The sequence below is a fragment of the Apaloderma vittatum genome, unplaced genomic scaffold (genome assembly GCF_000703405.1).
Source record: "Apaloderma vittatum isolate BGI_N311 unplaced genomic scaffold, ASM70340v1 scaffold16421, whole genome shotgun sequence".
NCBI classification, from domain to species: Eukaryota; Metazoa; Chordata; class Aves; order Trogoniformes; family Trogonidae; genus Apaloderma; species Apaloderma vittatum.
Window position 1 is genome coordinate 23,233 of NW_009697541.1, and position 20,864 is coordinate 44,096.

The window sequence follows — 20,864 nt, forward strand, 5'->3', positions numbered from 1 at the left end:
AGTGGGAAATGACTGCATAAAGATGTCCCAGTCCTACAGAAAACCTCTGCATACCTCCAAGGCCTCAACAGAGTATCTTATACAGTGACTGAGGAGAATATATTTTCCACTGCAACAACTATTCCCTATAGGTTTAATCTAAGTAAAAAATATATTACATAATTGATTTTTCACTTTGGAACACTAAAGATCAGTCATAATCTTGGGAACTCTGACCTTCTGTTAGGGTATCAGGCACTGAGCAAATGGCCTTCTTGGAACTCCCATTCTCTGTGAAGGGCAATGTCTGGTGCTCTCAAGGTGTCAAATACAGTACAGGCCATTCAGTCATAGTTTTACTTATTCATAAAAATGCTTTTTGGAAACAAACATATGGAAGTAAAACAATAACATGACTTATTCATCCTGGTCTGGCTTCAAAATGACTGCCACGCTCTACTAAGCTGATATACTTCAGATCTGACTAATTCCTAGGACATTTCCCAGCCTCCCTACCTGGGGATTCAATCCTTTAACAGCCCTCTTTTTCCAGCCTCATAGTTCCTAAACAGGATCTGAGGGGAATTATAACCTTACAATCCTTTTCAGAAAGATTTTCACTGAATTTAAATTTGCCTTTGCAACATCACGTCATGACTTACACCATACAGGAACAGAACTTTGTCTCTTTACGTGTCAAGTCTTTGTTATGTCAGTCTATGTTACACCTTGGGAATGCTCCACGATGTTGAGTGAACTAGCTAGTATCAGCCAGGATGAAAAACTAACTGGCCATGAACAAACTCTCTGCGAAAGTAGAATACAGGAATGTGATTAATATCAACTTATGTAAAGCAAATTCTTTACCTGCTGTGAATGACATTCCTTTCTGACTGGCAGGAGGGTTTAAGTCTTCTGAGCTACCGTAGAGTTTCAATGTTGTCAAGGGTTAGGGCTAGGTCAACCACTAAACACTGACAGATGCTCTATGTTATGTATCTTAAATTACATACTAATGTTAATTGAGAAACCAGATTTCACATTGTCTAAATCAAGGACAGTCAAATGTGCTTATCTCAGCCTCTTCTTACCACTTAATAAACTAGGTATACATCAGACAAATTTGGGAACACTATGTACTTAGTTTGAAACAGCTGTCCTGTATGACTTGATAGTATTACAGCAGTCATAATAATCATATTAAAAATTCTAGGAATAAACCATATAAAGTGAAAATCTCTCCTCTTCATAGATACTTATGCTTCATTCACATTTTACAGCAAGCATGAACAGTCTGCTCCAGTAACCTTACTTATGGGTTTCTTTTAGCAAAAATGATCTCATCAGTTTTCTTTCAGGACCAAAAAAAAAAGAAAAAGAAAAAAGACATTTAAAAATTACCCATTTTTCCAGACACTGCTGTGGCTTTTTTAATTGCCAGACTAATTTCCTTTCTTAATTGCATTTTTTTCTCAGCAGCAGTCTGTGGCTGCATTTTATAGGCCTGATCTTCTGTAAAGAATTGGGAATCTCTACTCACCCAAATAACTACTACTATTAAAAGCCGCCAATCCCAAATTACACTTGTCTGTGGTAACAGCTTGAGAGGCCTTTCTGGCCAAAGAAACACACAAACTTTTTGTGAAAGGATTCCAGCACTGGGTAGGGATTTTTTTTTTGGAGGGTGGGGTGGTGTTTTTTGCAGACTGCTTGGTTCTTTGGTTGTTTTTTCTCTGTATACTTCAGTCTAATAGCGGTTCACAGATCAGACATTCATTTGTAATTTCTCTGTTATTACTAGAATTCTACCTATAAACTTTTCCAAAACATGTTTGAACACATTCAATTTTTTATGTGAAGTTCTGTGTAATCTAAAAGTGTAAGAAGTTTGATAAGCAAAGGATTGTATCAATATCCACACTAGCTTCTATATGCATTATTTCTTCAGAATTCTATGCAGGAGGAAATCACAGAATCATCGAATCCTTTAAGTTGGAAAAGTCCTTTAGAATCAAGCTTCAAGCTTGCTCAGGCTTCCCACAGAAACTTAGATTAGGCTTGCTATCCAACTTCAGAAAAATAAAAACAAACATTTTTTTATTTCATTTTCCTTATTTTGAGCAAAGGGAAAACAAAATGAAAGTTAGCTCTACCTGGTGCTGCTATACATCACTTCAACTACATTCATCAAATCTCTTTTCTAGATCTTAATTTTAGACACATCTTTTTCAAAAATATGTTTTAAGACAGTTCCATGAGGTGTTAAACCTAGTTCTAAGACATCCAAGAAACAAATGAAAACTCGTGGTGGCTTCATGAGATAAAATACAGATACATTTTCAAGTCATTGGTTGTTTACAGGTCTTAATATTTTAAAGGGTCAATTTATATAAATTTATATAAATTTAACTTTGTGCACCATTAACACTACAATTGCTGTGCAGCTAGTATAAAGGCTTGTACGTTAGTCTTTTCTTACCCTCTCTTCACATACAATGCTCCATGATTATCTCTGAATGCAGCCAGGGTACCTCTGCCTTTCCTTATAAACAGAGGGCATGTAGATATGCCTGCTACCAAGTGACTTCAGCTCCAGCACACCACTACAGCAGCTCAGCATTGTTACCCAGCATGTGAGGACCTGACACTCAAAGTTAGCAGTCATGTTCTCCAGACTGTTTTCCAAGCAAAGATACCTTAGTCTACTGAAATTCCAAGGGCAGCACATGATCTGGAGAATACTAATGCAAGTGAGAAACAAACTGAACTTCTACACCAACTCCACAAAATAGCACTTGTGTGGATATCCACCTCGGGAGTTGAAGACCTCTTAGAAACACAGGCAGCACACCCAAGAAGGGCCTTTGTTACTACTTTGGTGGCAGGGCCAGCGGTAGGCTATTTGATGCTCCCCAGGCTTGCCATCAGGTCACAGGCAGCTTAGTCACAGCAAGGTATCACATAGTCGCTCAGTACCTTATTGTGCATAGCTGATGAGTATTAACCCAGCATGTAAAAAACCCTCACAGGCATACAAGTAACACCATCAGCAAGTGTTAATATCTTTCGCATAAAAACTGAGCATGAACACTTATTTAGATGCCCCAAGCAAAGCAACTCTGACACTGCTAATGCTGCAGCCTCAAATTGTCAGACATCATTCTAGTAGTTGGGTGAACCTTTTGATAACCTCTCACCACTAGTCAAAGATTCATCCTCCATCATCCCCATGGCTTGGGATTGGCTTCAAAAGCAGAAAAATAATTTGCTAAAATCAGCAAAGTGCCCAACTACAATAACCTCTGTATGTTGTTGCTGCAGAGCCAGACATGGGTCCAACTGAAATAGAGACACACCCAAGATAGTAGGTGGGTGCCCATTATGGCTTCTCACAAGCACCTTCCGAGTAGGGTTTAGGAGACCTGAAAGAATAGATGATATGACCACTCAGGGGGAAAAACTAAAAACTTCCAGTAGCTAAGACACACAGCTCAGCTACAGCTCTATCCAAGGGAAACCCACTTGCCATAATCTTCCGTGCATCCATTAGTGATATAAACTGTGGAATTGTCTAGTAAGCTGTCAAGTCTCCAAACCTCAAAGAACTGAGAAAGGTACAAGAGAATTCAAGTCACCTACTTCCAAAACAAACCAGAGCAATGTTTCTATGTATACAACCCTCTTCCCCACATTTTCATGCTGTGTTTTTCACCAGGTAAGTGGTGAGCTCCGGAAAGATTTCGACAAACATCACTGTTTCACACCCAAGAGTCTCCCATCAGTACTAAGCTCTCCTATTTCCAGACAATCCTTTCTTCCCTGCCATCCTCCTCACAGAGTCAAACACCACATGGTCCAGGAGCCTGCCACATTTTCAGTATTACACAGACTATACTGAAATGCAGCCAGCTGCACCCACCCAAGCTCTCTGTCTGGAGCCTACCACAGCGTTCTGCCTATGGCAAGCAGGAGAAATAATGGCTCTCTTCAGGGAGTTTTCACGTGTCTCCATTGCCATCTAGAGGACTGCTGCCACACTCCAGCCCATCTTGTAGTTTACAGGCGGTATCAAGGGAATGACAGGACAAATGGTCTTACATTCTGCAAGCAGCAGGGCAAAACTGCACACTAATAGCAGCGTGGTCTTTTTTCCAAGACAATGACGAAAACAGAAGAAAAAAATGCCTCAAACCAAAGGGTGCCCATAGGCATGATTAAAGGATAATAGCGTGTGCATAATGCAGTTTTTGTGACAAAAGGCAAAACCTGTTAACCCAGATTTTTTTAATCATCTGCTCTAGCTAATGACAGAGATGCAACTTTACCACCCTTGATATAAATCAAATCTCCTGAGTTTGAGGAGTACAGTATCAATAATCATAGAATCAAGATTCTTCTACACAGATTTTCTCTTTCATGCAATGGGAACTGTGGCCTCTCACATTGCTACTCCCCTTCTATTCCAAAATATTAAATAACACACCAGTATAATTATTTCAATGTAATCTTTGTGTATTTATGTTCTAAAACTTGATTTACTTGGACAAACACCCATACTATCTACTACAACAGCCTTTTGCACCTTATGTTATAACGTATACAGGTTTGCATAAAACTAGCAATATTTATATCATAACCTAGTTACTGTGCACAGCAATGAGGACTTTTAGATGCATCTCAGATGATTAAAGGCACAAAGGCAGCTAGTTCAACACCTAGTTAAGAAGCAGTAAGTTTAGGAAAAGACTTTCAAGTCATATACACTAGGAGTATTCTTCCCTCTGATTTTATTCCTCCTAATGAAAATACCATATGTTATCAGGGCATAGGTCTGTTCTGATAATAATGTCCATAGCTTCACTTGAGGTAAAAAAAAGTCTGCTGCAGTGCCCTCCAAAGAGAAGCTTCACAGAACTAAGGAGGATCTTGGGCTGGAATGCTGCGTATATATGGGAGGGAGGACAAAAGAACAACATCAGCAAACTAAAACTGCCAAATAACCCACCCTGATTAGTTTCAATTTTAAAACATCTGCATTGTAGCAAATCATCAAATTTCTAAACACATATGGATGTCGTAGAATCAAACACAGTGAAACTATCTTAATTCTTGTCAGGTTTCAACAGATTTGCCTTTACCATGTTGCTTATGATTTCCAAACAACAGAAGAACATACCATAAGTTATATTTAGTTATGTAAGAGATGGTAACAGTTTTCAGCTTTTAAAAATAAAAGCAGGCTAATTCAGGTGCTTGGAATCTACTGCTGAAATAGAACACAGTTACGTAACTTACAATCAAGGTTAAGTCAGCACACTATCTACTAATAAACATAATTCATAGTAGGAAAGATACGAGATGCTGAATAAAACTTGTTGGTTGATTGTCATAAGCCACATTGACACCCTTGGAGACTTTTATAATCAGTGTAACTGCAGCATAAGCAGCTGAAGAACTGAGACAAAAGACAGGTTCATTTTTACAGATCAACCCATCTCATGCTGATTTCATGCTTTCAAAGAAGAACTGTGTTGTACAGACATACTTCTTTGATTAGAAGCAGCAGGAATAGTCAGAATATAAAAAATACACTTTCTTTTTAGAAAAAAATATCTTGTTCGACAGCTTGTAATTTAGTACTAACTTCTGCTGCAGTTTGATGCAAAACAAAAGCACAGTTCGATAGAGACTTAAACTGTCATCTTCCCAGTCCTACTCATTGGCACCACAGCAACACATCCAGGGAGTTTTAGACTCTGCTATGCCACCAGAAAAATACTGGAACACACAAAAGGCGAAATTAACTGTCCTGTAACCAGATTTAACAAAAAAAAAAAAGAAGAAAAAAAAAAACCACACAGAAAACCCGACCTAAACCAGCTGAAAATCCTGGGACATACAAGGGACTTAGGGCGTCATTTTGCATTATTGTTAAACACAGCCAATAGCTATTTGTCACCCTCTCTTGTCCACTATCTTCTCCCTGCTGTACTCTCTCATTACTTCTCTTCCATCATATCTGACACATACCTCACACCTGCGAAGCACTAGAGATAGAAACTAGCAAAATGCTAATCCTAGTATTATTATAATGAGTAATATTTTTCTGTGGATTTAGCCATCTGTGCCAATATGTTCTAGAATTAGAGAAACACCAGTACCTGGGAGGAAAAGGGGAGCTTCCAGTGGCAGCTAAAGATGGATCACGTTAGTTGTACTATGAAACCACACCCAAATCATGTTGAAGGCAAGTTGCATTCATTATCTAAACTCACATCTAAGCACCGCAATCTTTGAGCAATATGAATTTAATTAAAAAATACTATTTTTTTATGTGACTGGGAGGTAAAAGGCAGCTATTGCTCAAAAAGTCTTAAAACTTACTGATCAGAGTCATAATAATCCATGCACTTCTTTTTCTTATTGTAAGCTGCAACTCTGAAGGGTACAATTTCCAGTGCTCGAAGGCCTGGAGCCATTGTCAACACTTTGGCACCGTGGGTCGGTTCATACAGATCTTTCCCAGTGTCAGGGTGTGGCATCCCTGCTGGATCTCGGCCTACAATGTAGAAGTTAGCTCCTGCAACCATTCGTGATCTACAGTGCCACTGAACCTACAACAGAGACAGGGAAAAACAGTTAGCAAAAGAAAATGGTGAAAATACGACCCTTAAAACATGCCTGCATTGTATAATTACCACTTTTTCTCTAATCGGACATAGTTTTTACTATGGAATCACAACAAAACAAAGAATCGATTATGTGAATCACCATCGAACTTAGAGCTTGGCATACTGTTGTCCTGTTTCACTTGCGCATTAGAATCCTTAAAAAGTTACTTTAGCACAGGGTTTGGACAGTATAAACAGGGTGAGAAGGATTGAACTCGTCCATTCCTTAGCTTATTTCTTCCTGTTGTCATCCTACATCCCTTTCCTGTTATATAAAAAGATTAATACAAAAGCAACTGTTTGTGGAAGCTTAGGGGGATGTAGCCAAATATCTGCTCTATTTTGATCACAGTAATTTCTATAAAAAGACATCCTGATGAGTAGCTATCTGGCAAACATCTCTTTGGAAGAAAGACAGGCTACTTAAACACAGTGTTAACGAGTGATCTAATCAAATTTTCTACACACTACAAAACAAAAGTTAGCCATGCTCAGCATTTTCACCTGGTGCATGTGACAAGGATGTTGTCTGAGGCAGGACTTCAACACTTGGTTTGCATCAATACTAAGACCCAAAGGACATATAAACTAGGTACATACACTACATGAATGCTTGGAATAGGCTTTCAGAGCACTAGGACTGCCTGTCTATACCACAAGCTTCCAAGACGAAAACTGACAAAGCAACTCCAGCTTTGGCAAATATTTAGTCACTTTTCTCTGATCACTTTGAAATAATTTGATTCTATTTCATTCATATGAATTGGGAAGGAATCTGTGTCAAAATAAGAAACTTGAGCTTTACTGAATTTTTGCTTGGATGCAGCAATTCCACACAATATTTGAAGTATTGTAAAAATTGACAAACAGCTTTCCCACGTTACTTTGCTACACATTTCAAAATCAGTGGTTTCATAAGAAACAACTTGATTTTACTTTTTTTCCTTTCAGCTAAGTTACTATTGAATGTTAAAAATAAGAAAAAGAAACTTCAAAGGAAATTCTGCACAGACTATTCAATCATCCACAACCTGCAACCAAATCTAGAAATGCATCTCCTTTACTAAATAGCGAGAGACTTTTTTTCCTCTATAAGACTGCAGTATTTACTAGATTCTAGTCTGTTAGATACATTTTAGGAGTTTTTAGACTTATTGTTATATGACTGTTCGTGAATTTTCTGAATTCATTTTTAAAAGTAATATTTTCAGTAGAAAACAATGTAATAGTTATTTTCCTGTACTATACAGTTATTTTAGGCAACAAAGACACATCACTTCAAGAAATGTCTACATGTTCTTATATTGGGAGGCATTCCCCTAAAAGAACTGCCATACCATCTGTATAGTTTAGTACCTCCCAAAGGATACTCAGAGTTTAAAAGGAAAGCAAGCAGTTTCTTATATGTGGAGTCTTACCTTCACACAAAACTAAAGGGCCTACCCAGTAACTAGACAGTGTAAAATAACTTCTACAAGTTGAACAGTAAACAAACATCTCTCAAAATATCTGTCAAGCACTAAAAGGAAAAAAACAAGGGGAAGCAGGAGGTGGAAAAGAATAAAAAACAAACCACAAATCTTAAGACTAAAGTTGCTGCCACCACTTTGTAGTAAATGGACAATGTGATGGATAAATTTTCCTTCCATTACAAAATAAATTTTGCAACTGCCTACTGCAAATTTTTACATAAAACAAAATCAGTGCTTCATATTTTCGTCACTGTGCATGCCATTCTGTATTAATATGCTTTAGGCAAGAAGCTCAGAAGCAATCTGTCAAAGTACTAACTGTTAATTCTACACTAGTTCTAAAACTAATTCTTACAGAAGCCATCCAGGGAGGAAGTTTGCAGTCAACATGGACAGAGTTCTATAAGCCAATAGTCAGATAATGATATTAGGAACCAGTCATGAATCATAAGGCACCACTGATACCAGTTTTCATCTTCAACCACAGCCAGATATTACACATCATGGATTCCACTGCTATTCAAGCCCATAGGGTGCCGTGGAAGTATCTGGATGCTGATAGCTACGCCAATACTTTTAATATTCATGTTACAGAAGCACAGAGTGTACCATACACGTGACATTCCAGCATATCATAGCAGCTAGCAGAATGTTTTCTGAAACTATTCTAGCACGGATAAAAAAAGGTTTCATGTTATCTTTTGGATAACAGCAAGTAAGAACTCCATTTTGAATAAGTGAAGCTATTTGACCAAAACAATTTAGATCATGGAAACTACACGTTTGAGACTTAAAACTAGCAGCTCTTGTCCAATTTCTATACATACATACTACTTGCATTTTGACAGACAGTTTCCTTTTAGAACTGTTTATCTTATTCCAATGTAATTATCAGGAATGTTAAAAACACAAAAAAGCTAAACTGATTCTTAAAAAACATGTCCATTTACATGCTTCTTTACAGGCTGGAAGGCCACATCCATCCTAGTAGAAAGTCATACTAACAGCTGTTTGTTTTTCTCTGAAGCACTTGTGCTACGGAAACAACTCTAGTACCGATATCTCTAAAAAGACCAATGGAAAATTATTAAAGAAGAGTCTCTTTTATTACTCGGCTACAAACATTATTATAAGGCTGTTCCAGTGTCCTGTGGTCACTGGAAATGCCATATAGGTTACGAGAAAATTCTTAATAAGGATTTCCTACAGTAGCTCTCTTACATGCCCTGACTAGCTCTGGAGCACAGTTTTTTGTCTGGACTGAAATGCAGTGCAAACTCTGAGCAGTCCACTGGCCAGTAGAAAATAAATGACACCTGTCTAATTTAATTCTATTGGTGAAATCTCCTACCTATCAAAAAGCTATCACAGAGCTAACCTCTTGAGCCTGGTCAGAAATTGAACTTCATGTGACTCATGGAAGGGGAGAAAGGGGAAAACAAACAAACAAACAAACAAAAAAACCCAAACTAATGAGACGGGAGACTCAATGTCCCCTAAAGGAATTGCCCTCAAATGAGAACATTTATTCTCTCTGATGCTTCCCACAAAACTCTAGGGATTCCAACCCAAGATCTAGCTTATAAAAAAAGTGTTGTCAAAGAATTATTTAATACAAAAGCCTTGAAACGATTCTTTTCAAATTAAGTTTGCCAAAAAAATAAACAAAGTCTGTTTTTTTCTAATTTGTGTATAATCCTCCAACACACAAACTTTTTGCTTAACAGCCATAAATCCTAAGTATCTTAACATTCAGAACAACTATTTGGTGTGTCAACAGATCTTATAATCCCTTCTGAAAAAGATCGTAATAAAAGGAGGAAGGATTAATTCATTATTATACCCTTATAACTGCAAAGAAAGGCACACATAAACCCAATATTGTCTCCCACCATTTCCAGCAAAATCCTCCAGTACAGAAGTTTCTTCACAGAAGAATGTTTTGGCTGATGACAAAGGTGGCCTCTACAGTCTGGTTTCCCATGGAAAATCAGTCTCCATTTAAGAAAAACCACAACAGAATAAGATCAGGCATAGCACAAAATACTTTACTGCACTATCAAAGGGATTTTGTTGTATTTTAAATTATTGATGTCTTTACCTCAGTTGGTCCAGCATACATCATGGGGGAAGGGAATATAGCCACCACTGTTGTTTCTGGATTCAAGATTCCCTCCTCCAGTACTGCGGCATGTTGCTTCATGCGCCACATGAGAGGAACATCATCCTCCTTTGTCCAACCTCCAAGTGGATGCAAGAGTAAAACTGGGCGCCGGTAGCCACGTTCCAGAAGCTGCTTATGAGTATCCTGCATTAAAAGAGCATGCCCATTGTGCACCGGGTTGCGTAACTGGAATGCAAAGACGGCATCTATGGAGAAAAAAAATGGGCAAAAGATCAAGTTATTTTATCCAGAGTTGTACAACCACAGAGAAATCTTCACACTGTACAACCTTTCCTCTGAACTCTGTTAAACAAGTATAATAGCAGTAGTCACAGGTCTGGATTATGAACTACTATAAAATCATACTCAAATAAGCAAAACTAATAAAAGCCACCCATACTAAAAAAAAACATAAATAAGCTTCCTTCATTTTTTACATATCCACAGAATTACTCTAGCTTCTCCAATAGTTACAACCTTTTCTTTGGATTTTTTTCAATTTGCATGAGCACATAATATAAATTCTGAGAAGAAATCAAACTATGCTACTTGTCTTAAAGGTTCATTGTAACATCAGGAGAACAAATGGACAAGTTTGCAGCAAAACAAATAAAAGGGGATTTAACGGACCTTATTAAGTTTCCTTCACCTAAACAGCTCAGCAGAGTTTATGCAGAGTAAGAAGAGAGCAAGGCCAACTGCTATTGCAACGTTTTACAAACTCTTTAACAAAAAATCCTGACACAACCAGCATTTCTCCCTTCTGTAAAATAAGGTGAACTAAGGTACCATGCAAGACAGCAAAATCACCACAACTAGTGGTAAACCTCTCAATGAAATCTAAACAGTTTTTTCAGGTATCAAATATATTTATTTAGGGGCTAACTAAAACAGACTGGTATCTCGAACCTGCAGATCCTAGAAATACTGACCACACTGAAAAAAAAGACAAGAGCTCAGGACCAATCTCAGTTGGCATTCTTGCACATTAATCTCTCCCTTCACACTTGGAAGTGATTAGCAGCTGCCTGCCAGTCACTGACACAGCAGAGGTCACATGTTTGATGTCTCTCTCCTGCATCTTCAAGACTTCTTTCTTAAAGAGCATCCAGCCTTCTTGGACTCCCAAACACCTCAGTACCGATTCCCAAGGAACTCTGGCAATAAGACTGCTAAACAAGTGAAAATCAGCTCTACAAAAGTCAAAAATGGCAGCTTTGCTGCATCCCTTCCTGACATCTCTAAGTATAGAAAACTTTATCAGTTCACAGTCACTGTGCCCAAGACACCCTCCAACCATCACATCATCTACCAGACCTTCCCTGTTTGTAAAGAGCAGGTCCAGCAAAGTTCCTTCCCCAGCTGGTTGTCGTTACTCAGCCTCTTATTTACCTGCCTAACACAAGTGCTTTAGTGAGAAAAATGGTCTTGTTTTTCTGCAATATAAAGTTAGCAGTTAGTTCACAATTCCTAACCATGACACATTCCACTCGTACCAGTCTACTTGCATTGCTGTCCTAAGCTTTGCTCCCCAGCAGCAGCATGGAACAGACTTAGAAGAGCAAGAAAGTTCAGCACTCACCCATACTTCTGAACCTGATAATTTTCAAAGCACATTCTACCACATTTCAGCATTATGTCTTCTTGAATTAGTAACATGTCTAAGTGTGCATTGCAAGAAAATTCTGAACCTCAGGCATTATCAACTTCTTTTCTGTATTTAGGCAACACAATGCCCGAGATCATAAAAATTAATACCAGTATAAGGCAAAGAATGCCACCTAAAAGAACATTAAAAAAATCTTCATCCTTGAAACAATGTCCTTGTGGTATTGAGGCAGCAGGCATTTAGATGAATCCTTGCAGGAAGAAACAGAACAAGAAAAATTTACTCACCAGCATCCATTTCCTTGAATTTCTGCCGTAGTTCAGCTGGAGTAAGACGGTATTGATCAAGTCCATCATTCCAATAAATACGATCAAGGACCTGTAAATCTCCGCCTACTAGCCAGTTCCCTTGCTCCATAACCATCTAAGAACAAAAAGCAAATTCCTTGGTAGTATTGATTGTCAGCTTCTCCAGAGTATCTAGAGTATTGCAATGAGGGCACATCTTTACCAAAAGAATGTGCCAGGCTAATTTTTTTATTAACACCAGGTTAATTTTATTTGACAGTCTCAAGTCTTCTAGAATATTCTTACTTGTATCTAGCAGGAGATGCCCTTTTTCAGATATACTTCTGAATACAATTCCAGACAGTAAGAGGACAAAATAATACATTATTAAAAATAATACATTACACATTAATAAACCAAAAAAGTAAAAAAGCCCATAGTTTTCACATACGTGTAACTATTAGTCATACAGATACCTGTAGAACAAAGGCTTTTCCCTTTCATAGACCAAGCTCACAATTTGAGGTGTTTTGAGACACAAATGCAGTAAGAAATGTATTTTGGCTCTGCTAAGATGCAACATTTACATCAGCTTACAAAACCAAACACGGCATTGGGATGAGTATGTTACAATTAGAATATTCCAATATGATACATACATAACGTCAAGACAATAAAACACGCTGACCACAGTGGATGGGAAATAACTTCCCAGAGAGTTAAATGGTGAACTCTCCAGGAATGGGGCCTATTTCAGCAGGCAGTTCTCACATGCTCCACAAGCAGGCAGAGTATAAATTTTCTTGCCTTCACAATGCATATATCCACTGATTAAGGAGCTCTGATGATGCATCTGGCTCCACAGAAGGAAGTGTTTCCTAGGCATACTAGAGGGCAAAGTTCCCTTGTCTGTAGCACGGACTCTACCGTACATTCTAAATTAATTTCATGTGTACCTGTTGACATTAGATTTTCACACTAAGTGCAGACTACTCAGCAGCTGCTTGTTTCTGCTCAGATGTTTTAATTAGTTCTCAGAGTAGTTTTGCCAGTCTCAAGACATCACCTCTACTTAATTTGCAGGTCCACAAACAGTACAGCAAACAGGACTAAATTTTCAACTTTCAAACACACACCTTGATATAGGGATGTTCCTTGCATGTCGTTCCCCACTGCCTAGCACAGCGTTCCTCCTTCCTGTGTTCATAGAATTCAGGGTTACGGAGAATGGCCACACGGCGACCTTCATACACTAGTGCAATTGCTGTACATCCATCCAGTCTCTCTTTGTCTTCTTGAGTAGCTGTTAATACTATAGGCACTGACAGATTAATAACTCCACCTGTAGGAGTGAAGACACACACACACAAAAAAACTATATCGTAACCAGAACCACATAATTGACATTTTTAAAGAAAGCATCTAAAATATTAGGCAAGATTGCTACTGAAATGGATAACAATCAAAAAAGAAATAGCACTGTCAGTAGTCATACTTTTAGTCCATAAGAAAAGTTCAATGTGAGAGAAGCAGCCAAATGTACGCAAGCAGTTAGCATAATAATTCAACTTTTTCAAAAGGTGACTTTTGATGTTTACGTAAAACTGTATTCAGATTTGAGCATATATATTTCAGAAAAAAAACGTTGAGTCATGTAGACACTTTACCTAGTTTGTTTAGTTAAAAGCTCACAAGGTACTTCTAAAACTAAACCCACATATGTGAATTTTAAGGTTTAGTATGGTCCTAATTTTTAAGTATTTACTTCACTACTAGATGCTGGAAGTCTTGTTTTTCTTGACTACAAGAGTGAGATCTGAGAAACTCCATGGAGTAAGTCTCCCTAGGAAACCCAGTGTAAGTCTCATACAAAGGCTTGAATTCTAATGAGCATACACTTGCCAAAATAATGCAAAACTTTTGGGTGGCCTCCAGGAGAAAAGTCATGGGCCACTTGAAGTTAATAGGGATTTTGCTGTTGGTTTTAGGAGGGGCAGGACTCGAAACAAGACTGATTTCCCTGTTATGTGAACAATATTTTTTTAATAATGTCTCAATTTTAAGTATGATAAGTTAAAAATTATGAAGCTTGATGAGACGTTTAAGAGAAAAATAGGTCTTCCCTTCCTCCATAAAAGCTTGCTGTGCATCTTCTCTTAAGTTCAGTCTTAGTGCTCAGAGTTATTTTTAAAGCACCTGCACTGAACTTCGTAAGATAGAAATCAGTCAGTATGACCACTGCATTCAGAACCCAAAGGACGATATGCATGGCAGGTATTAAACTATTTCCCTCACTTCAAAATTAAAACCCTGGAAAATGACTGCTGCTGCAGTCATTCCATACCAAGCAGGAAAGAAACTTTCAGGATGTTGTTTTGACTTAACCGTTGCCACTGCTTCAAGTAACAAAACAGCTTTAAGAGAATCACACTTTTCTAAAAAGGTTCTCATACATCAATATTGCAATAGGTATATGAGAGGAAATATGGTAGCAGCTAGAGGAATACGACTTTCTATCCAAGCATAGGACTGAAAATTGTTTTCATTAGCAAATTATTTATTAGTTATTTTTTATTACTCATATTTTTACAACATACATGAAATACTAAAAATAATTGCAAGAGAAGTTTAATATTGTCATATCTGAAACACTCACCTACACAAGGTCTTAAAAGCATTACAAAAATTCTGATTTACAGAAGACTATGGGGCAGAATAAGGAGCTACAAGCTATTTTAGCAGTGGAATGCATAGCATGCCATCTGCAGAGTACATTTCACCTGGATGGACACATGGAAGGCAAATGGAATAAAACCAAAACGAACAGTCCAAAATGATACTGCAAACTTCAGATACTCCAAAATAACAGGATGGCATTATGTTGCCTAGGATACTACAAGAGAGACTTACAGAAAAGGAAACTAGAAAATGTGAGAGTGACAATAGATGTCCAGATCATAGAAAGGTAAGTGACTTTTTTGCTCTCTCTTCTTCTAAACAAACTAGAAACATGGATTTTAGATTTAAATGTTTTTCAGAAATGAAAACATTTGAAAAATATAATTTGTAAAAGCAAAAGGACAAGATATTGCAACTTTAGCATGATGGTAGGTATAAAAAGAATAAAACCATCAAGTTTAAAATGGATGATGATAATAACCTATTCTCTTATCCCAAGCTGTGCACAGGCTTGAGAATGTGTTATCACATCACCACTAACAAGAAAAGTACCAAAAATATTTCAGAAGTAGGATTAGTTTGCCCAGTTTTACAAGTGATAAGTTTTACCCTACCATCAAGGAGGCAGTCAAAGTGAAGGCACTGTAGATATTCTCTCTCTCTCATAAACCCATTCAGTGGTGTTGCCCAACCTTCTGCTAGCACCTGCACCCACTGCATGTCCACCTTGTAAAGAAGAAATAGGTTTAGGGCAGATAATCACAAATAATTCAATGGATAAGAAAAAAAAACACAACAACCAAACTTGCTCCTCACTGTTCATACTTTTTGCTATTTTCCAGTCCTTATGCTAGATACAATTTCCATGTGTTAAAAAAGAACCAATAAAAAAAATAAAAATAAAACTTCATTTGTAAATGTTTGATAAAGTTCAACTCAATAGAATTTGGGAGTCCCACCTGCCTTTATGTTTTAACAGAGCAAGATAAACAAGAGGTTAAAAAAACCCCAACATATAAAATTACCACAAAAATATCAGAATTATGGGGGTGAATATTAAGAAGTCTAATCTTAAAACAGATTAGAAACTAATTTTTTATTGCAGAAACTAGTGAGACAAGCCAGAAGTAAAATTCTCTTGGGACTAGTACTTACTTATTTTTGTTTAAGAGGTATCAACTTACAGGGAATTTCCTTCCTTAGCACTTAAAACAGTCACATTATGACTTAGTGTGTGGCCTCTATTATTTCTGCATGTGCATTACTAAGACATGGTCAAGTATTTGAGAAAGATAGGCTTTGCTTGTGCCAGTCTCTTTGCAAAGAGCATGACTAATTTTATTACACTGTTTAATTTATGCTGAGGCAAGTACAACACATTTTGTTCCCAAGCTTGCGTTATATATTTGTTTGATATTTAACAAACCACAGGTTGAGAGTGGAGGGGGAAAGGATTTATTTTTGTAGATAGGGAGAAATTTAAAATGAGACATTACAGAAATTTAATAAGAGTAACCTTAAATATTTATTCCTCAAAGAAACAAATAGTTTTGCAGACACATATGTGAAAGGAATCTAGTAAAGATGCAGGGAAAGGAAGTATTAAAATGTATTAGTAATACAAGGCTAGGCAAATCAAAAAACTACTTAATTCAGTGCTTGTTACATCATCTCAATCCTTCAAAGTCAATGCTCAACTTTGAGATCAGTCACCTACTATATCAAATGCTTAGCTTTAAGTTCTAGTAATACTGTCCAAAAACCAGTGAAAAACCTCATGCGTTGTATCTGTGTTTAAGTCTAATTCTGCAGAAAAAGAAGATGAAGTATAACAGAAACACACCAGAAGCAGCTTAGTCTAATTTATCTGAGTTGGAGAAGAATGCATTTAACGAAAATAAGAACAGAGTTGATCAAGTTGACCCATGATTTTCCACATTTTCTCTGGTGGAAGCTAGAAGAGTTGCATGAGTATGTTCCAACCAGGAAACAAACCAACCAACCAACCAACCAATGAAGTAGACCTTATTTCTCTGCAGACTTAAGTTTGCAACTGTTTGAGCCTAGTATCAAAGGTTACTATTGCTCAGTTGAAGGTTATCAACAAGAAGAATCATTAAGCAGTAACTGATTTTATTCATATTTCTAGGTCATTACAATCTAAAACAAAATGACTTGTATAACTAAACAAGAAAAGCCCAAACTATTAGTAATTCCTCTAGAATCAACTACTCAATACAAGACATGCCAGGCATGGTTTAGTCAAGGGCAGAGTTGGAGAAAGGCATAGAAGGAAGTCATCATAAATTTAATCTCCAGTTTATCTCGGGAAAAACTAACACTATAGCAGACATTATTGATGAATTACAAAGATTCAATTGTTATCTGTAGTAAGTGATCAAAGAAAGCACAGACGTGAAAAAGTATATTGAGATACATTATGAGACCAGTACAGGTATTTTGACTACATCTGCGTCTGCTCAGCAACTGATCATAGAATCGTAGAACTGATAAGACTGTCTTTCAACTTCAGCAGTGAAGACAACAGAACACACAATACCTTATTTATTTCCAAGGTTAACAGAGACTCAGCATCAGTTTTGGCCAACTGTAGCTTGTTTTCTGGCACATAAAGCTCTTTCACCTCATAAGAGGCATCCACTGGTACAATGTCCTGTATAAAAGGAATAAACAGAACTTCATGTTTGCTCAGAATGCTTCTTGGACATAGTCAAGAAGTAAACTACCAGTATTCCACTACTGTGTAGCAAGCAGTAATTTTTACTCATTTAAAAACGAATACCATTACAAGTTTATGATATATTGCTAGCCAAGCTGTTGGCTGGAGCCAGCACATTTTACTAAAGTGAAACATTACGACAAGCGATTTTTTCCTAAACCTTAAGTACCTCATACAACATTTACCTAGTGAATATTTAACTGTTAAGTGCAGTTTTTATGACTTATCTACAACAGAAAGGAAGACTCCATGCTTTTATACTTGCTAAAAAAGAAACAAACCTAAGTCAGTCACTATAAAACATACATTAGAAGTGGTAACATGGAGGTAAAAAAAAAATTTCTCAACTGAAAGTGATTAAAGCAGAAGTACAAATTAAATGTATTACATACAGCTAATGACAATATCAGTGACCTAATTCATATATTAACTTAGAAAATTTAAATGTAAGGCTACCTGTGCACATAAAACTAGATTTCATTTTATTGCATATATATAAGAATACCACAGAATATCAATTTTTTATTTGAAAAAAATTAGTTTTCCCCAATGTGTTTTAAACAAGACATTCTCACTCCAAGATGCTCAAGATCCAAGATCTTAAACTTCTCATAAAATATAAGCAAAATGATAAAAATCATATTTGTTTAAAAAAGATGATCATCATGATAAAGCTTTAAAGACTCTCCTCGGACAAAGAATATTGAATAAACCCCAGTCAAATGTTGCAGTGAAAAGAAGATGAGAGTTCTTTTTTTTCAGAATTTTGGAAACTTTTGTAAAGTGATGGTTACTTTTTTTAAAAAAAAAAAAAAGAAAAGAAATATTGCCCTTACAGCAAAGCATATAGAGACCCATAACAAGAATAAACAAATTATCTTGATTTTTCCAGTATATGTCCAGAGTAAACAGGTATGCCTGTAGGAAACACAAAGTTTGCCAAAGCGTTTTAAAGCATTTGTCAGACATTAGGCACTACCTCCATGGAAAGGAAAACAAAGAGTAGGATGATGAATGTAAGTGGGAGATAAACTGATTGCAGGAGTAAAAAGACGAGAGTCTTACTGGCAGTTACATAATTCATATCTCCAAAGTCAAATAAAAGGAAAACAAATTCAATTAGCACTTAGAAGCTGTGTTTTACAAGGAAAATCTCAGTCCATTACACATCAGATATCATTTGGGAAAATGATTTTATTAGACAGTAAGTCAGGCATTAGTTAGTGAGCAGCAGCATTATAGCCCAGAAGAGCTGCAGCAGACTCCTGTCGCAGCATTAAGTCCAGAATCAAACAAAGGAATTGTCTGCTGTAAAGAACGGAAGACCTTACATGCAGAGTATAATGACTAAGTACACATTATGCTATTTCACAGAAGATTTCCCTTTGGACCCAAGTTCATTATGACACTAGAATGTCCTAATTTCACAAATCATCAAAAGCTTAAAATAAATGTGTCTATTAAAAAGGTCTTTCTAAATATTATCCTGGTTTCAGTGTCCCACTAATGGGCAAAACAAAGGAGAAAGCAAAGGTTTCACAATGCAGCTTCTATTAACAACCTACCTCATCGTAAGAATGCAAACAACTTGAAGACAGTACTAGCAATACTGTCAGACATTTAGAGAATTTGTAAGATTAGTAAACCCAGACTCCCTTGCAGACATAAAAATGGTACTTAAAACAACATCTAAGATTAAAAAAAAAAACAAACCAAAAACAAACAAACAAAAGACATCAGGAAGAGGAAGCTATAGATCTTTAAACGGTATGAATTTCAGGAAAATACTAGGCTAGCAAGCCATCTAGTGACCACTTAAAGTAGTAACTTCATTTAAAGGTTCATACTACCAGAGGAAAAATTACACAATATTCCTCAGCATTTATTATTTCTCAATGCATTCATATAAACAACAGCAAAATAATAAAACAATAAACTAGATATTTTTTAGGAATGTGCCTCATCCGACTGTAGTGATGGGTTCTTTGCTGATGTTCTCCAACATACTCGACAGTCTGTAAAGAAAGGACCTTCAGTCAAGTTTCCAATGCATGGGCATTCACAACTGACAACCAATTTACATTACTGAATGATTAGTCTTACAAGTTCATATTAATTGAGGTGCGAGGCCACTGAATTATTTATATGCGGAAAAAGCAAACAATTTTTTGCTTGGCTATAATAATCACTGAAGTTTTGCTACCTACAGCTTGCAGGGGAGTTTGCCAGTACTCTAAATACTTCATCTCATGTCTGTTGCACCTCATGCTACCCTTGTGAACCTCTGTGAAAAGTCTTCACCAGTCTTCTCTATGCCCTCCCATCGGGGGTGCTAGAAACAGCACCAACAACTCCTTTAGCCCTCTCTTCTCTAGATTGACCAGGTCCAGTTCCCTTCAGCCTCTCCTCGTCCAGTGACATGCTCCAGCCTCTCACCATCTTGGCGGCTTTCTGCTCAGTTCAGTCTAGTACTTCAAGGCCCATCTTCTGCCGGGTGAGAGAGAAGGGCACAAACTTGGACAAGGTATCTAGATGAGGTTTCAAGTGACACATAAAACAGTGGAATTGCTTCTTTTGACCTGCTAGCTATCTTCTTGCTATTAGACTACAGTAAGCAGTAAGCCTTCTTTCCTGTGTGGGCACATTTTTATAATGTTGAAAAATGGTTTTGTAATGCTGACAAATTTATTTCAGTTCTCTTGTATTCTCCTCTTGTCTTAGGAAGAGAAATACTTTGTTCAGCTATCAAAAAGATGACTTATTCCACACAATGTCAACTCATATCTAAGATAAAAGGTAGGTAATGCTGCAAGTTAATGTCACTGTACTATATTTCATGTAAATACTTACTTCCAGCATATAAACCATTTACAGAATCTCCATGCTCTGCACTTTTGTCTTATGAATCCCAGTTAGTCTCAATCACCTTTTGCTGTAGGTATTTGGTTTGAACACTGTGTCCAAACAAACAATAGTTGTGTTTGTACAAATTTTCTGCTGAAATTATTTTGAAAGGAGGATGCAAGAAACAAAGTTTCATGTAAAATAATGATTCAGTACCCAGCTAGCAGCTGTGTATAATCAATTATGCCAAATATACTCTACTGAGTGCCTAACCTACAGTCAAATAATGAAAAAGTGGGCTGAAGACTTCCAAAGCCTGCTCTACATGATTGTTATAGATTAAGCTACCATGTTTGCAAGTTTCTCAGTAAAAAAAAAAAAAAAAAAAAAAAAAAAAAAAAAAGTTTTGGAGTCCGGTG

General features: G+C 36.9%; 1 protein-coding gene across 1 annotated transcript in view; it reads right to left on the reverse strand.

Moving 5' to 3' along the window:
• The window catches only part of PAPSS1 (3'-phosphoadenosine 5'-phosphosulfate synthase 1), a gene marked incomplete at its 5' end in the record, with an annotated part of 35,693 nt that overhangs the window by 4,111 nt on the left and 10,718 nt on the right, over positions 1 to 20,864 (reverse strand). The window contains 6 exons of the mRNA XM_009877687.1: positions 6,364 to 6,593; positions 10,224 to 10,492; positions 12,183 to 12,318; positions 13,319 to 13,524; positions 15,476 to 15,587; positions 17,422 to 17,535. Coding sequence (XP_009875989.1) covers positions 6,364 to 6,593; positions 10,224 to 10,492; positions 12,183 to 12,318; positions 13,319 to 13,524; positions 15,476 to 15,587; positions 17,422 to 17,535 — 1,067 coding nt within the window. The remainder of the gene's footprint in view (positions 1 to 6,363; positions 6,594 to 10,223; positions 10,493 to 12,182; positions 12,319 to 13,318; positions 13,525 to 15,475; positions 15,588 to 17,421; positions 17,536 to 20,864) is intronic.